General features: G+C 42.6%; 1 protein-coding gene across 3 annotated transcripts in view; it reads right to left on the bottom strand.

Moving 5' to 3' along the window:
- LOC142009261 (tumor protein D52-like) overlaps positions 1-16,091 on the bottom strand; it is a 195,419-nt gene that overhangs the window by 153,627 nt on the left and 25,701 nt on the right. The window contains exons 1-4 of one of the 3 annotated variants that reach the window (XM_074987052.1): positions 8,393-8,963; positions 3,097-3,212; positions 1,590-1,738; positions 108-209 (exon numbers count right to left, since the gene is read on the bottom strand). In XM_074987052.1, coding sequence (XP_074843153.1) covers positions 108-209; positions 1,590-1,738; positions 3,097-3,212; positions 8,393-8,558 — 533 coding nt within the window. In that variant the 5' untranslated portion in view covers positions 8,559-8,963. Of the gene's footprint in view, positions 1-107; positions 210-1,589; positions 1,739-3,096; positions 3,213-8,392; positions 8,964-16,091 lie in introns of those variants that run through there. The other 2 variants (XM_074987050.1, XM_074987051.1) reach the window with 2 other exon arrangements.

Genomic DNA, 16,091 nt, shown 5'->3' with positions numbered 1-16,091 from the left:
ACTAATCTGTGCCTTTACTCACTGGTCAGAAGTGTAAGGAAATAAGTCCTCCCCTCACCCCACACAGACACACACTAAACTTCAGAAAAAAAATTAATGAAACATACTTTACATCTTCCAACTTCTTTGTGATGACTGAGCCAACTGATGAAAAAGCAGCTGAAGCCTTCTGCCCAGCCTGGGACAGGGTTTCTGATGTCTTCTTATACCTATATTCAAACAGTTGGATATAAATTGGATTCCATTACAGGTTAAAACTCCCAAATCTGGCACGCTGTCTTCTGGCAACATTCATACTCTGACAGACCCACAGATCTTGTGGGACCAGAAGTCCCAGGGCTGGGAGGAGACCAACAGCAGGAGCCCAGGGCAGGGCAGCTGTTCTGGCAGCAGGGGAAGGGGTGGTGCAAGCAGCTAGGGATCCCAGGCCAGGAGCAGCAGGCCAGGCTGATAATCTGGCAGCCCAGGCTCACGGCAACTCACCCCCAGGGCCTGGAGCAAAGCCATGGCTGGGGCTGCATGCAAAGCCATGGACCCTAGAAGCTGTAGCTGAAGTCAGGTAGGAAGCTGCGTCCCCAAGAGGCTAGGGCTGATAGCCAGCAGCTGGGGATACTGCAGGAGAAGGGCTGGGCGAGGGGGGTCAAAGCCATGGTGGCAGTGGAGAGGGGAGCGCAGAAGGGGCTGAGGCCAAGCGCTGGGGCAAAAATTAGAATTTTCTATCGAACAGGTTAAAAAAGTCACATGAACTTTAAGTCTTGGATATCCCCCAAATATGCCCTGATCACAAGAATTGGGAATTCTACTGCCAGTTCTGCAGGTAAATCATACTAGATACTAAAAGTGCCTTTAGCTTTAATACTTAAGTCACTTTTAACATCACTCAAATAGCGTGTATTAGAAAGATCTGCAGTTACTGTATGCACAAGGTAAAAAGCTTATATTGAACTTAATCTTGGCTCTTACTTAATGACCTCTTCAAGCACCTTTTCATTAGAACTGCAGAAAACCTAACAGTCTTGGTTTCAGCTTGCAACTGAAAATCACTTCTCATTGTGTGGCCACACAACATGTTCTGTGGCTTCATATAGAAAAGCAAATTGATCTCTAGGTGAGTGTGCCCCGAAACTTGAGCTGGTGACAACCTGTTCCACTTTTGGAATTTTGTTTGGCTAAAATCCAAAGTTCAAATCCCCATTGTGATGTTGTATATTTCTCCTCCTACAGAAGGGAACATTTTGAAATAGTTTAAGGGTGGGTGGGTGGGAGGAAGAGTACTGCTTTTGATTTGCAGCATCTTGGTGGTGCTATGGGCTGGCAAACATTGTTTTTTGTTTATGCAGAATAGGAATGATGGCATTATAAACACAGGGTTGATAGACTCCTCATTGGAGCAGGGACTTTGCTAGCTTTTAGTTTAATATTTAAGCTTAGGTTTTACCATAAACTTGATACTCTCTCACTGTGCCTTCTGAAATTTGTAAGGCAAGAAAGCTTGACTGGTAAATACATTGAGAAGTTTAAACACAGGAACAAGTTATCACTTAACCAGCACGGATTCATGATACACTGAAGCTAAGACAGGGACATACGCTGAAGTAGAAGTCACATCTTGCCAGCCTTTGGTAATGTTCTGCCTCAGTTCCTGTAATGAACTGATTCCTAGTTTTCTCTTGATTTCTGCTAGATGCTTCTCCTTGGCAGCCAGCACCTGCGAGAGAGTCTGAATTTCCTCTTCTACCTAGGGCAATATACAATTCAAGGAGGAAGATGAGTTAGCAAGTAAACATAAGCAATTAGTAACACTTCATTTAGGAAGCATTAATAAAGAACATTGAGCATCATGAAGTCATTTATAATAGATACTGTGCTTTAACACTTAATCTTACCTTTTAGAAAGCCATTGGTGTACAGTGTCTTTTTGTGAAGACTGCACACATTAGGAAGAGACTGGTAAGCAAAAAATGGTTCAGCTCTTCCACTTTTCAGTGTTTGAGGGACTGGGTAATTTAGGAAATAAATGAGGCCCTCTAGCATATTAACCTACTCATCCAGATTAGTTGTAAAATTGGTCTACCAGACAGTTTTCAAGCCAGTTTGGAGATCAAGGACTGGCTTAAGAAAAATTTCCACATCCTGACACTCCTTTCATGTCAGAATTGAGTCATGGTTAGAGTCACTGTACCTGTTCCGTGCTCTTGTAAAAGTGCCAGTTAACAGTCCTGGAGACCAAAGGTTCTTAAGAACAGACCGATAGGATCATGTTTCTCAAAGGCAGAATGCCAAGGTTTGTGCGTTCAGCATGAAGCCAAGACCCTATCTTCTGAGGACTGGTGTTCAACCAGTCTTGTGACTACCACTCCTGAACAGGACAGCAAAAGCTTGAGACACAACTAGATCAGGCACACTAGTGTTGTTCAACAGCTCTACAATATGTTAAGGTGTTCCAACTTACATATTGGAAGTTAAACTATCTGGTGGCTCTAGCAGTCTTCTTTGACAGGCCTGATTTCCTCCCCCCACCCAAGGTTTCACTGAACTGAGAGATGCTCACTATTAGAAGCCTAAATGTTTTGACTCATTTGAAAGGTGTTAGTTTAAACCACATTTACTGAAGCATTCACTGTTAGTATGACCTGAAGACAAGATTAGCTTCCTTTTCAGCCATTATCACCACAGTGTGCACATCAATAACACTACACAAATCTAAACATATTAGCAGGGTGCAGTCTTTCACCAGTGGAGTCTGAAGTGGAAATACGTAGGGAAGTGGACAAGCTGTTCAAGACTGGGTGTCTGAAGAAATATACTCTATTATATTTAAGCATCTACTAAAAATAAGCTAGTTACATAATTCTGAACACTAGTAGCTTTAACTGACTTCAGCAAGATTTGTGATATCAGCTTTGAAGAAAAATTAAGGTAGATGGAGGTCTCCAAAGTTAGGCATCCAAACCTGGCCATTTTGGCCAGTGCCTACCACTCATCTGACAGTCACTTTAGAGGAGGATTTTTTTTCCCCCAAAATTTGGACTGGCTAGTTTCTGAAGAGTTTCATCAAAAGCAGGACAGCCTCTTGCATAAAAAATTATTCTTTACCTTAGCAAGCTCTTTCCTCAGTTCTTCCTGTTCTTCTTCAGAAAGATTTTCTGTTTCATTAACTGTAGCAGCAGCATCCTCTCCTACCTCAGGTACTGTATTTGAGCTCAGCAAACCTTGAAGAAACAGATTAGTAGAGCACTATTTGTTAAGAAAAGATGGTCAAAGTACTAGGTTCCATGGAGACTGCAGATTTGTTCTTACAAACACTACAATGCCAGAGCTTGTGTACTAATGGAATAATAATTAAATCCGTTTTGGCACTTATACAAAGGCCTCTTAGTTTGACATCAGCCTTCCCAACTAAACAAGCTGTTTCTTATACGTATAGCATGGGGACTAAAAAGCAGAGGTGGTGAGACTTATTTTAGGTCTCTGCATGTCATGGAATAACCTGAAAAAAATAAATCCTTGAATCTGTGGCCAGTCCTCTGCTCTATCCAGCAAAATGTACCAGGTCTTCCTTTCACCTATCAATCAAGTACCCAAAGAAAATATAGGTAGCACCTGGTGCTGAAGTAGGATCAGAAAACAGCCATGTTCTCTATCCTGTGGCCTTCTTAACTGGAAGCTTGGGAACAAAAAGATGCATACCTTGTATTCAAAAAGCTTTAGCCTGGATGGCTAACATCTCCCTCCACAGACACAGGAGGAATTGTCTATTTAGTTTTGAATGGCCAAAATAGCAACTAAGCAAGATGGATTCTATTCTCATTGTATATGATCAGAACTCTAGATCATTCTACAATTATTACCACCACACGGCTTTCAGTGAAGTTGCCATTTGTAATGCTTAACACCCACCCTGCAGAACCTTGCTTACTGACGCGCAAGAAAAGTCATCTTCTCTAGAACCCACAGTTGAATTTGCTGTTTGAGTGTCTCAAGAAACCAGTGTGTTTGATGTGGAAGAGTTCAGCAAGATGAGCCCTGGCCTCAATCATTTTCAAACTAAAACATGTTAAGTACAGGTTGAACCTCTAGTCCAGCACCCTAAAACCTAGACCAGCGCCAAATGAATTTGCCTGACCATGGGAGATCAATATTGTCTAGCAGCATGACCAACACTTCCACTGCTAGCTGGGCTCTTAGACATTTAGGGATAAATTACATTTAAACAGCACAGAACACTGTAAACAAACTTTATGGGACCACGAGAAACTTACCACAGCCATGGTAAGTGGCTGTCCAAGTTAACTTAAAAAGCCATGCCGAATACAGACATTGCCAGATGAGAGTGTGCCGGACTAAAGAGTTGTAGCCTGTACTGGTATGTACTAGGACAGCCACTATGTAACTGTATGCTTCATAATCCAAATTAAAGCTTTCTTGTACTTCACTTTGGTGGCACAGCACTTTAGCGCCATTTGGAAGCCAGTGGATTCCAAGCTAAGTACTTTTTAAAAATCGACACATTTCAGTGGTACTTGCTTCTTCAGCAAGTAATTCTTGTTAAAATTACTTATGCTCACTTATTAATTCATATTACCAAAGAATCATGCTGTAAGATGACGTTTCTGTGCTTAACTGTCAGATACCAAATTGGGGAGTCAGGAGTGGCTAAAGGGTCACAGCCAAGATTGTCTGCAAAATCTTAATGCAATATTGACGGTCAGCTGGGACTGTCCTACCTCTTCCTATGATTCAGTAACCAAGTTGTGGGATAATCTGAACAAACAATACTACACTTCTCATTTAAAAAAACAGTTATAATTACATCTGAATCACGCTACACAAGCTTGTGGTCTAATAAAATTGAATTAACAGCTGTAGTCTGTCTAGCCTAACTACTAGCTCTTGCTTCTTGAAAGTTCTGGGCTTTTGATTTCTGTTTCCCTTGGTATGTGGCAGTGGACCTTGGGCAAGCAAAGCAGAAGGAGTTGAGACATGGTCTTTGGACAATATATATGAAAGGATGGAAGAAGCATAGAAAGGAACTGGACTAGTGGACTAGAAAGGAAAAGGGAAGAGGCTACTCAGAACACACAGCTTCCTATACTCCCCCCCCCCCCCCAAATCTGTCATGGCTTCTGGGCATAAGAGACCCTATCAGGGAATATTTTATAGACATTCATTCCCAGGGTAAAAAAGGAAAATATGTCAAATGCAAGCAGTGTAAGATGATTATGGAGGCCCCAGAGGCAAGAATGAATCATCATAAGGAAAACTGCTTATTGGGAGGGGAAAAAAATGTGGATATAGCTAAGTAGATCAACTGGTTAGTAACTGAAATAATTCACACTGCAACACATCATTCTTCAAGACTCATATCTAGCTATATAGACAAACACAGTACAAGAGTGATTTGACAATCAATTTCCAAGCTGTATTGATGTTGCTAGGAAAAAAAAATAGCTTACCCAATCCTTGTAGCTTGTTTAATTAGTTAACTAGGTTTAGAATCCAATCACTGAGGTACATGAAAGGTACAGTAAGAAATCCATTGTTGCCAGTTGTGCTTGAGCATCACTTATTACATAATATGTGCTCCTTATTCTGGCACATCATAGCCATGGACTAATGATGCTGCTGCAAGTATATTACCTATTTTACTTTAGTATAGCTCAGCTTTTCCCAGGGAAACCCATTCAATACTGTTTTGAGAAGACAAGTACAAGTGAGTTCAGTGGGTATTATTCCAAAATTAAGTGCACTCCAAGCACAGTTTTTTGTTAACTAGATTTAAGTTTTTCCCTCATCTGAATTAATCAAGCAGAAGTTACATGGCTTGCAAAATAAGAGGGAAAGCAATTGGCTTTTATGAACTTTAAAAGCAGTTTTCAAAACTGTCGTCATCTCCTTAAAAATCTGAGAAGTCTTGCTTGCAGACTTCCCTGCAATTGCTACAAAATTAATTCCTATTAGGATCATCCAGGTTTTTTTGTTTTTTTTTAAATACAAACAAAAGAACTCCACATGCACATACACCACATATTCATGATCTCAAAGGTAAAGCCTATTACTCCTGTTCATTCTCTGAACAAAAAAAATTAGGAGTAGTCCATATGAGCGGAGCCCTGCAGTTCTGGGAACAGTAAAATACGGCTCCATTACTTGTTCTTTGTTCCCTCTGGAGTGCATGGCACTGGTCATTATCAGAACGCAGCAGGCCAAGATGGACCTGTGGTCCAACCCAGAATGATCATTTTTACAAAAGGTTTTCCTAAAATTGTAAATTTGGTCTTTGCCTTAACTTTGCCCTCTGTGAGCATAAACAAGGACAAATTAAGTCTGACTGGAAAGTGAAATATCATGATAGGCACAACAGTTTAGAGCCCATTTTCCCCATATACAATAATGATTTTTCTTAATCTGACTTGTAAGCAATCTTATGTGTACATACATAACCGCTTAAAGGCTAACCACAAAGGAATTTTGCTTTTCATTGAAAAGGAGAGATCTGAAGCATCTAATTTACAGTCTTTCAAAATCAGTTTTGCCTCAGTTTATCAGGTTACAAATGTGTGCTTTCAGTTTGCATAGTGACATTAAAATGAAAACCAACTACTCCTGTGGAACAAGGACAACTCGTCCTAACTAAGGCAGAGAGGTGGCCATGCTGTTCTGTATCTTCACAAAACAAAGACTGCTTGCTTGCTTTAAGGTTCTACAGGACTAACAATATAATATTGCTTGCTTTGTTCTACCTAACATCTTTACTTTAAAAATCAGTGTTGGAAAAATTGTCCTCTTATTTTACCATACCCATCTTTCCTCCACACTAGTATCTCAAGCTTCCATCAGATGATAGACTGCCCAAATAGTATTTTTCTATTTGCCCCAATCCCTAAATGGCCTCCTTAAGGATTGAGCTCACAACCCCGGGTTTAGCAGACCAATGCTCAAACCACTGAGCAATCCCTCCCAGGAACTAAAGATAATTGGAGATACACATCTCCTACAACTGGAAGGGACCTTGGGAGGTCACATAGTCCAGTCCCCTGCCCTCTTGGCAGGACCAAGCACCATCCCTGATATCTATTTGCCCCAATCCCTAAATGGGATTTTTGCACCCCAACAGTTTAAAACATGCTTCCTAACAGGTCTGTCCTCATTTGGGGGCGGGGGAGGAAGGGTACCATTATCCTTTTGCATTTAGTTAAACATTGTCCATTTAACTAACAGCATCTTGTTCACACTGCATTCAGCTCTAATGAGTGCCAGAGCCATGTGTGATTAGTGTAAGGAATGGGGGTGGAGTAGGAACAGAAACAAGCCAGAGAGTACAGCATGGTGACAGAGGTCCTCCATTCTCCAGCTGGAGAACTATTGTCATCACAGTGACTCACAGAAATTGGAAGTGCCAGGTCATATATGATTATGTTTTCAAGCAGGGGAACTAAGGCTTCTTTGGCAAGGGTTGCAGTATTCATCTCACCTGCATTGTGTGCGCAAGAAAGTTAAGCTACATCTGCACTTACCCAGAAGGTTGATGGCTACTGAGAGATTTTTGGTACACCAACTGCAAACCAAAAAAAACCTACTTCCACAGCTGTCTTTGCATCAGAAGATGAAAAGAAGCACTCCTCCCATCAACCTTCCTCAATCCTCACTGCTCGCAAGATGTTCCAGGGTCACTCACCCCAGAATGCGTTGTTTCATGCATGCACGAAATGGTGCCCTGTAAATCGAACCTAAGAGGTCGATCTTCCGTTGTCAGTGTAGATGTAAACTTAGTTTGCAGCGGGGGGGGGGGGGGGGAGGGGGGTGGTTTGAAGCTACATGGGAATTGCAATTTAAATGACTTGATGGGAAACACTTTGGCACAGAACCAATAAGAGTGAAATCAGTTTTCCACCATTTTGAAGCAACTTTAAACCAAAGTAAAATCAGTTTTTTTTTCCCCCAAATGCAGGACTTGCATACAACTCATCAGTTATCAAGCAAAGTTAAATACTTCCTTCCCACAAAAACAACCAAACACTTTCTTGATTAGTTTTGCTGCGCTTCAGACCCCAGAACTTGTCTGACTAAAATTTAAAGCTGTTTTTTTTTTTTAAGCTTATATACAGCAGGTGAGCCCATAAGACTTTCTTTTTTTAAATCTAATAGAGCTCCCTAGTTGGAAATAATGGACCAAATTGTCTTCATTTATACCAGCAGCACAGTCTTTCATTAATACTGCTGCCAGAATAAGATTTCAGCAGAATTTGGTCCCCACAAACACCAACCCCTTTATTTTCCAGAATTTGATTACATCCGCAGCAAGAGCAAGCAAGCAAGCATTTCTACAAAGATTAAAATAAGTTAGTTCACACGCACCGCTCTCCATCCCTCCCCAAGATAAGGAAGTTACCAGAATTCTTCTGTACAGGCGATCCAGGTGGAGAGATGTTTACACAAGGGGACAGGTAGAGATAGTTTCTGTTAACTCCAGTATCAAAGTCAAAGGGAGACTTATAATCCTCATATAGATCTGTATCCTTACAATCCATCCCAGGAAGTTCAGAATGCATATTCATTCAATGTAGATCAACATCAACTGAAGGATTCATCTTGGTTTTCAGCGCTGTGTGACTTCATTCCCTTTATGATCCCAGCCTGCTCTTTACTTCCTTTGTTCAACTTTCAAATGTTCATATGGCTCAGATGCAGTACACATTTAATAAACTACTTCTAAGTATGTCAGAATGGCAGCACAGCACAAGTTTCTGTAAATCTATAATCTGGGCTGGGTTTTACAGAACACTCCCTCTGTAAACAAATAAATACTTGCAGCACACTATGAACAGGCTTCTGGGACATCTTAGTCTTCTGAAGAATTGCAGCCAGCATTTTCAATCATTTAAATAAAAAGTGTCAGCTGACCACAGCCGTACCAGGATATCCTTAATCTTCTAGGACACAAAAGGATTAATGGCCATAATCTACTCTATAGGCCATCTGTGTAGGACTTAATCAGGGAAAAAGGAAGAAATTGTATGTGACTGTTACAACTGTTTGAAATGTAGGCGGCTCACTAAAAAGGCAGAATTTGCTCTTATTACAATGCAACACCCAACTCAATAGTTTTACATTGAGGTGGGATTTGTCACCCAAGAAAAACTGCAAATATATTCAAGATACATTTGGTCAAGACCCATGGCAGAGGGAGCAATGGGCAAACTTATTAATAGACATAAGAGTTTAAGTCTTGAGCTACAAAGGAAGCATAGTATCACAGAGGTAGCCTTGTTAATCTGTATCTGAGAACAGGAAGTCCTGTGGCACCTTATAGGCTAATATTTTGGAGCATAAGCTTTTGTGGGCAAAGACCCCTTCATCAGATGCATGACTAGGGGGAGGTTCAGAGGAGAACACCACTGGCCATCACATACAGCCCCCAGCTAAAGCCTCTCCAACCCATCGTCAGGGATCTGCAACCCAGCCTGCACAATGATCGTAACTCTCACAGACCTTAGGAGGCAGACCTGTCCTTGCCTGGAGGCAGGCCTGTCCTCACCTACAGCCAGCCTGCCGTCCCTAAATTCTCACCAGCAACTATAGAACACAACACAGTAACTCTAAACCTGGAACCAATCCCTGCAACAACCTCACTGCCAACTCTGCTCACTTATCTATACCAGCAATATCACCACAGGACCTAACATCTACCATGAGGGGCTCCTTGACCTGCACATCTACTAATATAATATATGCCATCATGTGCCAGCAATGCCCCATTGCAATTTACATTGGCCAGACTGGACAGTCTACATAAAAGAATAAATGGACAAATCAGACATCAGGAACAGCAACATACACAAACCTGTAAGAGAACATTTCAATCTCTCTGGACACTCAGCAACAGTTTTAGAAGTAGCAGTCCTACAACAACAAAAAATACAAAAATAAAATGGAGAGAGAAACCTAAGCTGCAGTTCCTTTGCAAATTTGATTCCATCAACCAAGGATTAAACAGAGACTGGAGTGGCTGGCCCCTTACAAAAACAGTTTCTCTGCATCAGAGAGGTAGCCGTGTTAGTCTGTAGCTTCGAGAACAAGAAGTCTTGTGGCACCTGTTTCTCTGTGATGGAAGTTCACACCTCCACATTAGAATCTGACAATGGGCCACATCCCCCCTCGCCCCCCTCACTGATCTGACCTGGTTTTTCTCTTCTCTTGATCTATACTACTGATAATGGGCCATTTCCACCCTGACTGAATAAGCCTTGTCAGCTCTGGCCCTCCCTCTCAAACTGGGACCCCACTATTTAAATACTCCTCTGAAACCCTCCCCCACCATGCATCTGATGAAGCAGGTCTTTGCCCACAAGCTTATGCTCCAAAATATCTGTGAGCCTATCAGGTGCCACAGGACTTTTTGGTTAAAGGAAGCATAGTTCATTCTACCGTAGTAACCCATGCAGTCGGTGTATTGTTAGAGCCTATTTAACCCTAGTCTATATACTAAAAATAGTGGACATTTGCTGAACTCATCTCATTTGGGGGCAATTCAATGTTCACACTACTTCTTCAGTTGTTCCACTACATGCTGTCAGGAGACATGCAGTGTGAAAGAGCTACGCAACTTTTTGCAGCAGATATGGCTGGAGTCCAACCAGCTGAGGAGTGAGGAGACCCTGCAGCCCTAAGTGTGCGGGTCTTCCCAGCCACCAACCGTGGACCCGTGGCTGGCTGTGCCAGCTAGGCGCTGCCCAGGCAGCTTCCAGCCATGGGTCTGCAGGTCTCTGCCCCCCCTGCCTCCCCAGGGATCTCATGGTCAGCTCTGCTCCAGACCTGGGTCTGTGTGCCTCCCTGCCCCCCTCCAGCAGTGTCCCCCCACACCCCTCTCACCTGAACACAAGATATTTGCATTTTGATTACTGTTGATGGAATTTTACTGATTTTTCTGACAGACAACAAGAGACTGTTCAACACATGTAAGAGCTCTAGAAACAAAGATTTTCCTCATAATGCAATCAACTTCCTAGCCACCCCCATTCTGTATCTTTGAGGAAGTCTCCCATGCGACACTAGAGACCCTATTACAAAAAGCCTGCCAAAGAACCTGACACTTTGAATGACAAGGTCAGCTTCAGCCAGAGGTCAGACTAAACCAATTTCCCCACTGACAACATCACCACTGCTTAATTTGTGCCAAGGCGTAGTCAGTTATGAAAGTTTAAAAACAAATCAAGCCTACCAACCATTGTTTCAGCCCTGGCACCTCTCTCCTTGCAAATTAAGTACTGCATATCACCTCACACTAGCTGTACATTGCCATCTTGCCTTAGCACTATCTGCAGAACTTGGTGGTCACAGCTGGTTCAGAGTCTAGCTACTTCCTCATAAGCCAGTATCAGAGCAGTAGCAGAGCTGTTTCTTCTGAAGACTAATATGACCTGTGGCACCTTATAGGCTAAACTATTTTAGAGCATAAGCTTCCGTGCGCAAAGACCCGCTTCATCAGAACATCTGACTTACAGGGTCTTTGCCCATGAAAGCTTATGTTCCAAAATATCTGTCAGTCTATAAAAGTGCCACAGGACTTCTCGTTGTTCTCTAAGATACTGACTAAATTTGGCTGACCCTTTGATACAGTCCCCCTTAAACAACCCGCCTTCTCCCTTTCTTCCAGATACCTAAACAAATGAGTTTTACCCTTTACTTCTGACTATTTGATGAACTATTTTTGAGAGAACCCTCAGCAAAAATCGATATCTTAAACTGAGGATATAAAATCCTTTGTTATGCCTCAAGTCTTTGGAAACATTTTTTAAACAACTTCATAAACATGTCTTATGAAAAAAAAATCACACAAATTAGGGTTCCCTTTTTCTAAGGGCATTAAACTTTGTTATGAACACAATAAACAACGCTGACAATTGACATGCTACACACCTTATGGCGAGAGGTTGTGCCATACACTAAAACTGAGGAACCACCTGATCAGCATCCTGTACAGCAAACAGGAAAACATCAAAGAAGAGCTCTCAAATCTGGAAACTCATTAAAAAAAGCCACCAACCTTCCACATGGCTGGACATTATTAAAATGAACAAGACAGGAGATTTACAATGCACACTTCACCTCTCTCTAGAGACGTGAAAGGACTAAACTATCTAACAGCTCACTTGCCCCATAGGGCCACAACAGAGGTACCCTTAACTCACTCAGCAGTATTGTCAGTTTATCGAAGTACACACAGCCCAGCAGAAGAGTCAGCCCTATCTTGGGGGCTCTTTTTGACCCACTACCCCCACAAACTTAATTCAGTTCTGCAGGGATCTGGAAGCCTACTTTCATCATCTCTGACTCATGATACTTCCAAACATGACCCTCAACAGTGCACTGACCCAGAGGTACCCTCCCACCTAAACTCCAAGAAAAAGAATTCTGCATGGACTCCCCGATGGTCAAAATGACAAACTGGATCTACACAGAGTGCTTCCGCCAACGTGCACAGGCGGAAATTGTGGAAAAAGTGGCAGTGCTTGCCCCATAACCTCATCTGCGTAGAACGCAACGCCACCAACGGGCTCAGAAACATCACTGACATTATAATCCAAGAGGCTGACAAAGGTGGTGCTATTGTCATCATGACTAGGACAAACTAGCAGAAGGAGGCTGCCTGGCAACTCTCCAATTCCACCACATTCTACAAGCCACTGTCCACTGATCCCCCTGAGGAGTACACAAAAGAAACTACACTCTCTGCTCAAGACACTCCCTACAAAAGTAAAGGAACAAATCTACACAGACACACCCCTAGAGCCTCAACCAGGTTTATTCTATCTACTACCCAAACCTGGAAATTCCTGACACCTTATCTCAGGCATTGGCACTCATTACAGGATTGTCTGGATATTTGGGCTCCCTACTCAGACCCTATGCCACCAGCACTCCCAGCTATCTTCAAGACACCGATTTCCTGAGGAAACTACAATACATTGGTGACCTTCCTGGCCCTCTACACCAATATCCCACATGAAAATGGGCTTCAAGCTGTCAGGAACAGTATCCCTGAGGAGGTCAGGACAACTGGTGGTGAAGCTTTGTGACTTCGTCCTCAAATCTGAAATAGTTGTGGGTGAGGACAATTTATACCTTCAAATCAGTGGCACCACTATGGGCACCTGCATGGCCCCACAGCATGCCAACATTTTTATGGCTGACCTGGAACAGCACTTCCTCAGCTTTTGTCCCCTAGCAGCACTCCTCTATTTGCACTACACTGACGACATAATCTAGACCCAAAAGAAGGAGGCTCTTCAAGAGTTCCACTGTGATTTCAACCCCACCATCAACCTCAGCCTGGAGCAGTCCACATAAGAGATCCACTTCCTGGACACTAGAGTACAAATAAGTGACGATCACAAACACCACTCTATACTGGAAACCCACAGACCGCTATGCTCACCTACATGCCTCCAGCTTCCATACGGGGCACACCACACGATCCATTGTCTATAGCCAAGCATTTGCTCCAATCCTTTGGACAGAGGCAAACACCTACAAGATCTTTACCAAGCTTTCCTAAAACTACAATACCCACCTGAGGGCATGAGGAAACAGACAGAGCCAGATGCGTACCCAGAAACCACCTGCTACAAGACAGGCCCAACAAGGAAAACAGAACTCCACTGGCCATCACAAACAGCCCCCAGGTAAAACTTATCCAGTGCATCAGTGATCTGCAACCTGCCCAAGACAACTATCCCTCTCATAGACCTTTGGAGGCAGGCCAGTCCTCACCTACAGTCAGCCTGCCAGCCAAAAACAAATTCTCAGCAGCAACTATAAGGTCTGGCTGAACAGATAATATATTGATAGGAAGATTCAATTCAGGCTCCAACACTACATTTGGTAGATTAAAAACATTTTCTTAAGTAGGGTGTCAGATTTCAAAACCTAGTTAGAGTTTGAGCAGACTGTCACCTTATGCCGTTCTATAAATGGCTATTGGGATTTCAGGCCTGACAGTTACACTTAGCAAAAGGACTCTTTCCATTACTTGTACCTGTGGTAGACCTAAACATCAATTTGACCTATATAACTTATTAGTTTTATGAAGGAGTGCAAGGCACTAAACTTAGGGGTCTGCACTGATGCAGCTACTCCAAGGGCTGGAAATAGGGAGATGCTTCTTTATAGAAGGTATTAGTCTATACAGTAAAACTCCAATTTAGGCAACTTCACCTTGTGCTTTACTTGGACTAATAAGAGTCAAAATAGCAAGTGGAGAGGAGCCAGGAACTAGGTGGCTCCTATCTCCCCTCCACTTGCAGGAGCCAAAAACTGACCAGCACTGATGTGCTGGTCAGTTTCCCAGCTCACAAGGAGGGGAGTCAGGAGCCAGGCTGCTGCCTGGGTTCCTAGCTCCCAGCCAGTCCCAGGAGCCAGGAAACTGAACAGTGCAACAGCACTGGTCAGCTTCCCAGCTCTTGCAAGTGGAGGGGAGCTGGGAGCCACCTGGTTCCCAGCTCCTCACCACTCACTATTTTGACTTGCAATAATTGAAGTAATGGTTAGTCTCCCAGATCCCCTGACTTGCGCAAAATTCAGCTTGCACTCAGTTGCCCAGGAACACAACCTATGCATTAGTTGAGGGGGGCGTTTATTGTACTTGTGTGTTCAAAAGACAGTCAAGCAGAATAGTTTTCAAACACAAGCTTCACTACTTCTTTAGGGCCTTGTCTACACTAAGGCCATGGCTACACTACCATCCTCCTTTCAAAGGGGGGTGCTAGTGTAGCCACAGCCTAGGAAAGTCTGATGCATTAATAGGGCAATTCTGCTACTTCACCCAGAGAACATTCTAAAGCCAGTTGATACTCAAAATGATGAAGGGGTCCAGCCACTTTCCACCCAGACAGAAAGATATCCATAGCGCCATTTTTGGTCTTATGTACTAGTCATTCACAGAAACACTCAATTTAACAGTCTAATTCTTCTGTCCACCAAAGCCACCATCCAACCTGCAGGCAACTCCTTCACCACTACTGGGGGCAACACCCCATGCCTTCTACCAGCAGTTTACATGAGGAGAAGGTGCAAGAAACAGCTCTCTAAGCAAAAAGGGAATTGTTGACAAACTCTACTACAATAACATTTCTCAGTCTGCTACCTTGTCTTCCTGACCTGTCAGGGAAATCTCAGGGACTGGCTGATCAGAAACACTGTACTACAAAAGAAATAAGGGACAGGTCAGTGATTTTCAGGATAGCTGTAATGCCTACCCCATATTTAAGATGGCCAGATATCCTGATTTTATATTAACAGTTCTGAAAGAGGCTTTATCTTACCTTCATCACCTCCTCAATTTTCATTTTATATGCTTGCTATATGATCATCCAATTCATATTTGAATATTTAGATTCTACTTTAGGTTACTTATTCAGTGCAAGTGGGAAGATTAAATGTGATAAAATTAAAAGCATGACCTCTTTAAAGAGTTAAAAATATTAACAGCTGAGGTATTGAAATAAGTAGTTGAGCTCCCTCTAATGGTGTTGCATGGAAACAGGTGATATAATCACAGAACAAAAAAGCAGTCCTGTAGCACTTTAAAGACAAACAAAATAATTTATTAGTTATGAGATTTCCTGGGACAGACCACTTCTTCAGATCTGGAAAATTTGATAAAATGTAAACTGACACAGAATTTAACAGAGGAAAAAAAATGAAATGAAAGCTGACAAACCAGCTACGTGGGACAGAAGGGGTGTGGGAGAGGGGGGGAAGAAAATTACTTAATGCAGTAAGTCCCATGAAAGGTCATCACCTAATAAATTATTTTGTTAGGCTTTAAAGTGCCACCCGACTGCTTTTATGTTTTGTGAAGGTACAGACTGACATGGGTCCCCCTCTGAGGCAATACAATATGCAAGGTGGGAGGGAGAGAAAGAATTTAAAAACAAGTTAGACTGGCCTTGTTTACATCTCACTACATCTGATCCTTGAGGAAAGCTGAATTTACATTCAGTGTTAGAGTGGTAAGATATACTAGTTGGCAACTGATAAGGCTATGTTCTTGCATGCTCTAGATGTACTCAAACATTTCCAATCCCTGT

This window comes from Carettochelys insculpta, chromosome 2 (genome assembly GCF_033958435.1).
Source record: "Carettochelys insculpta isolate YL-2023 chromosome 2, ASM3395843v1, whole genome shotgun sequence".
NCBI lineage: Eukaryota > Metazoa > Chordata > Testudines > Carettochelyidae > Carettochelys > Carettochelys insculpta.
This window is presented reverse-complemented; position numbering and strand designations above follow the sequence as displayed.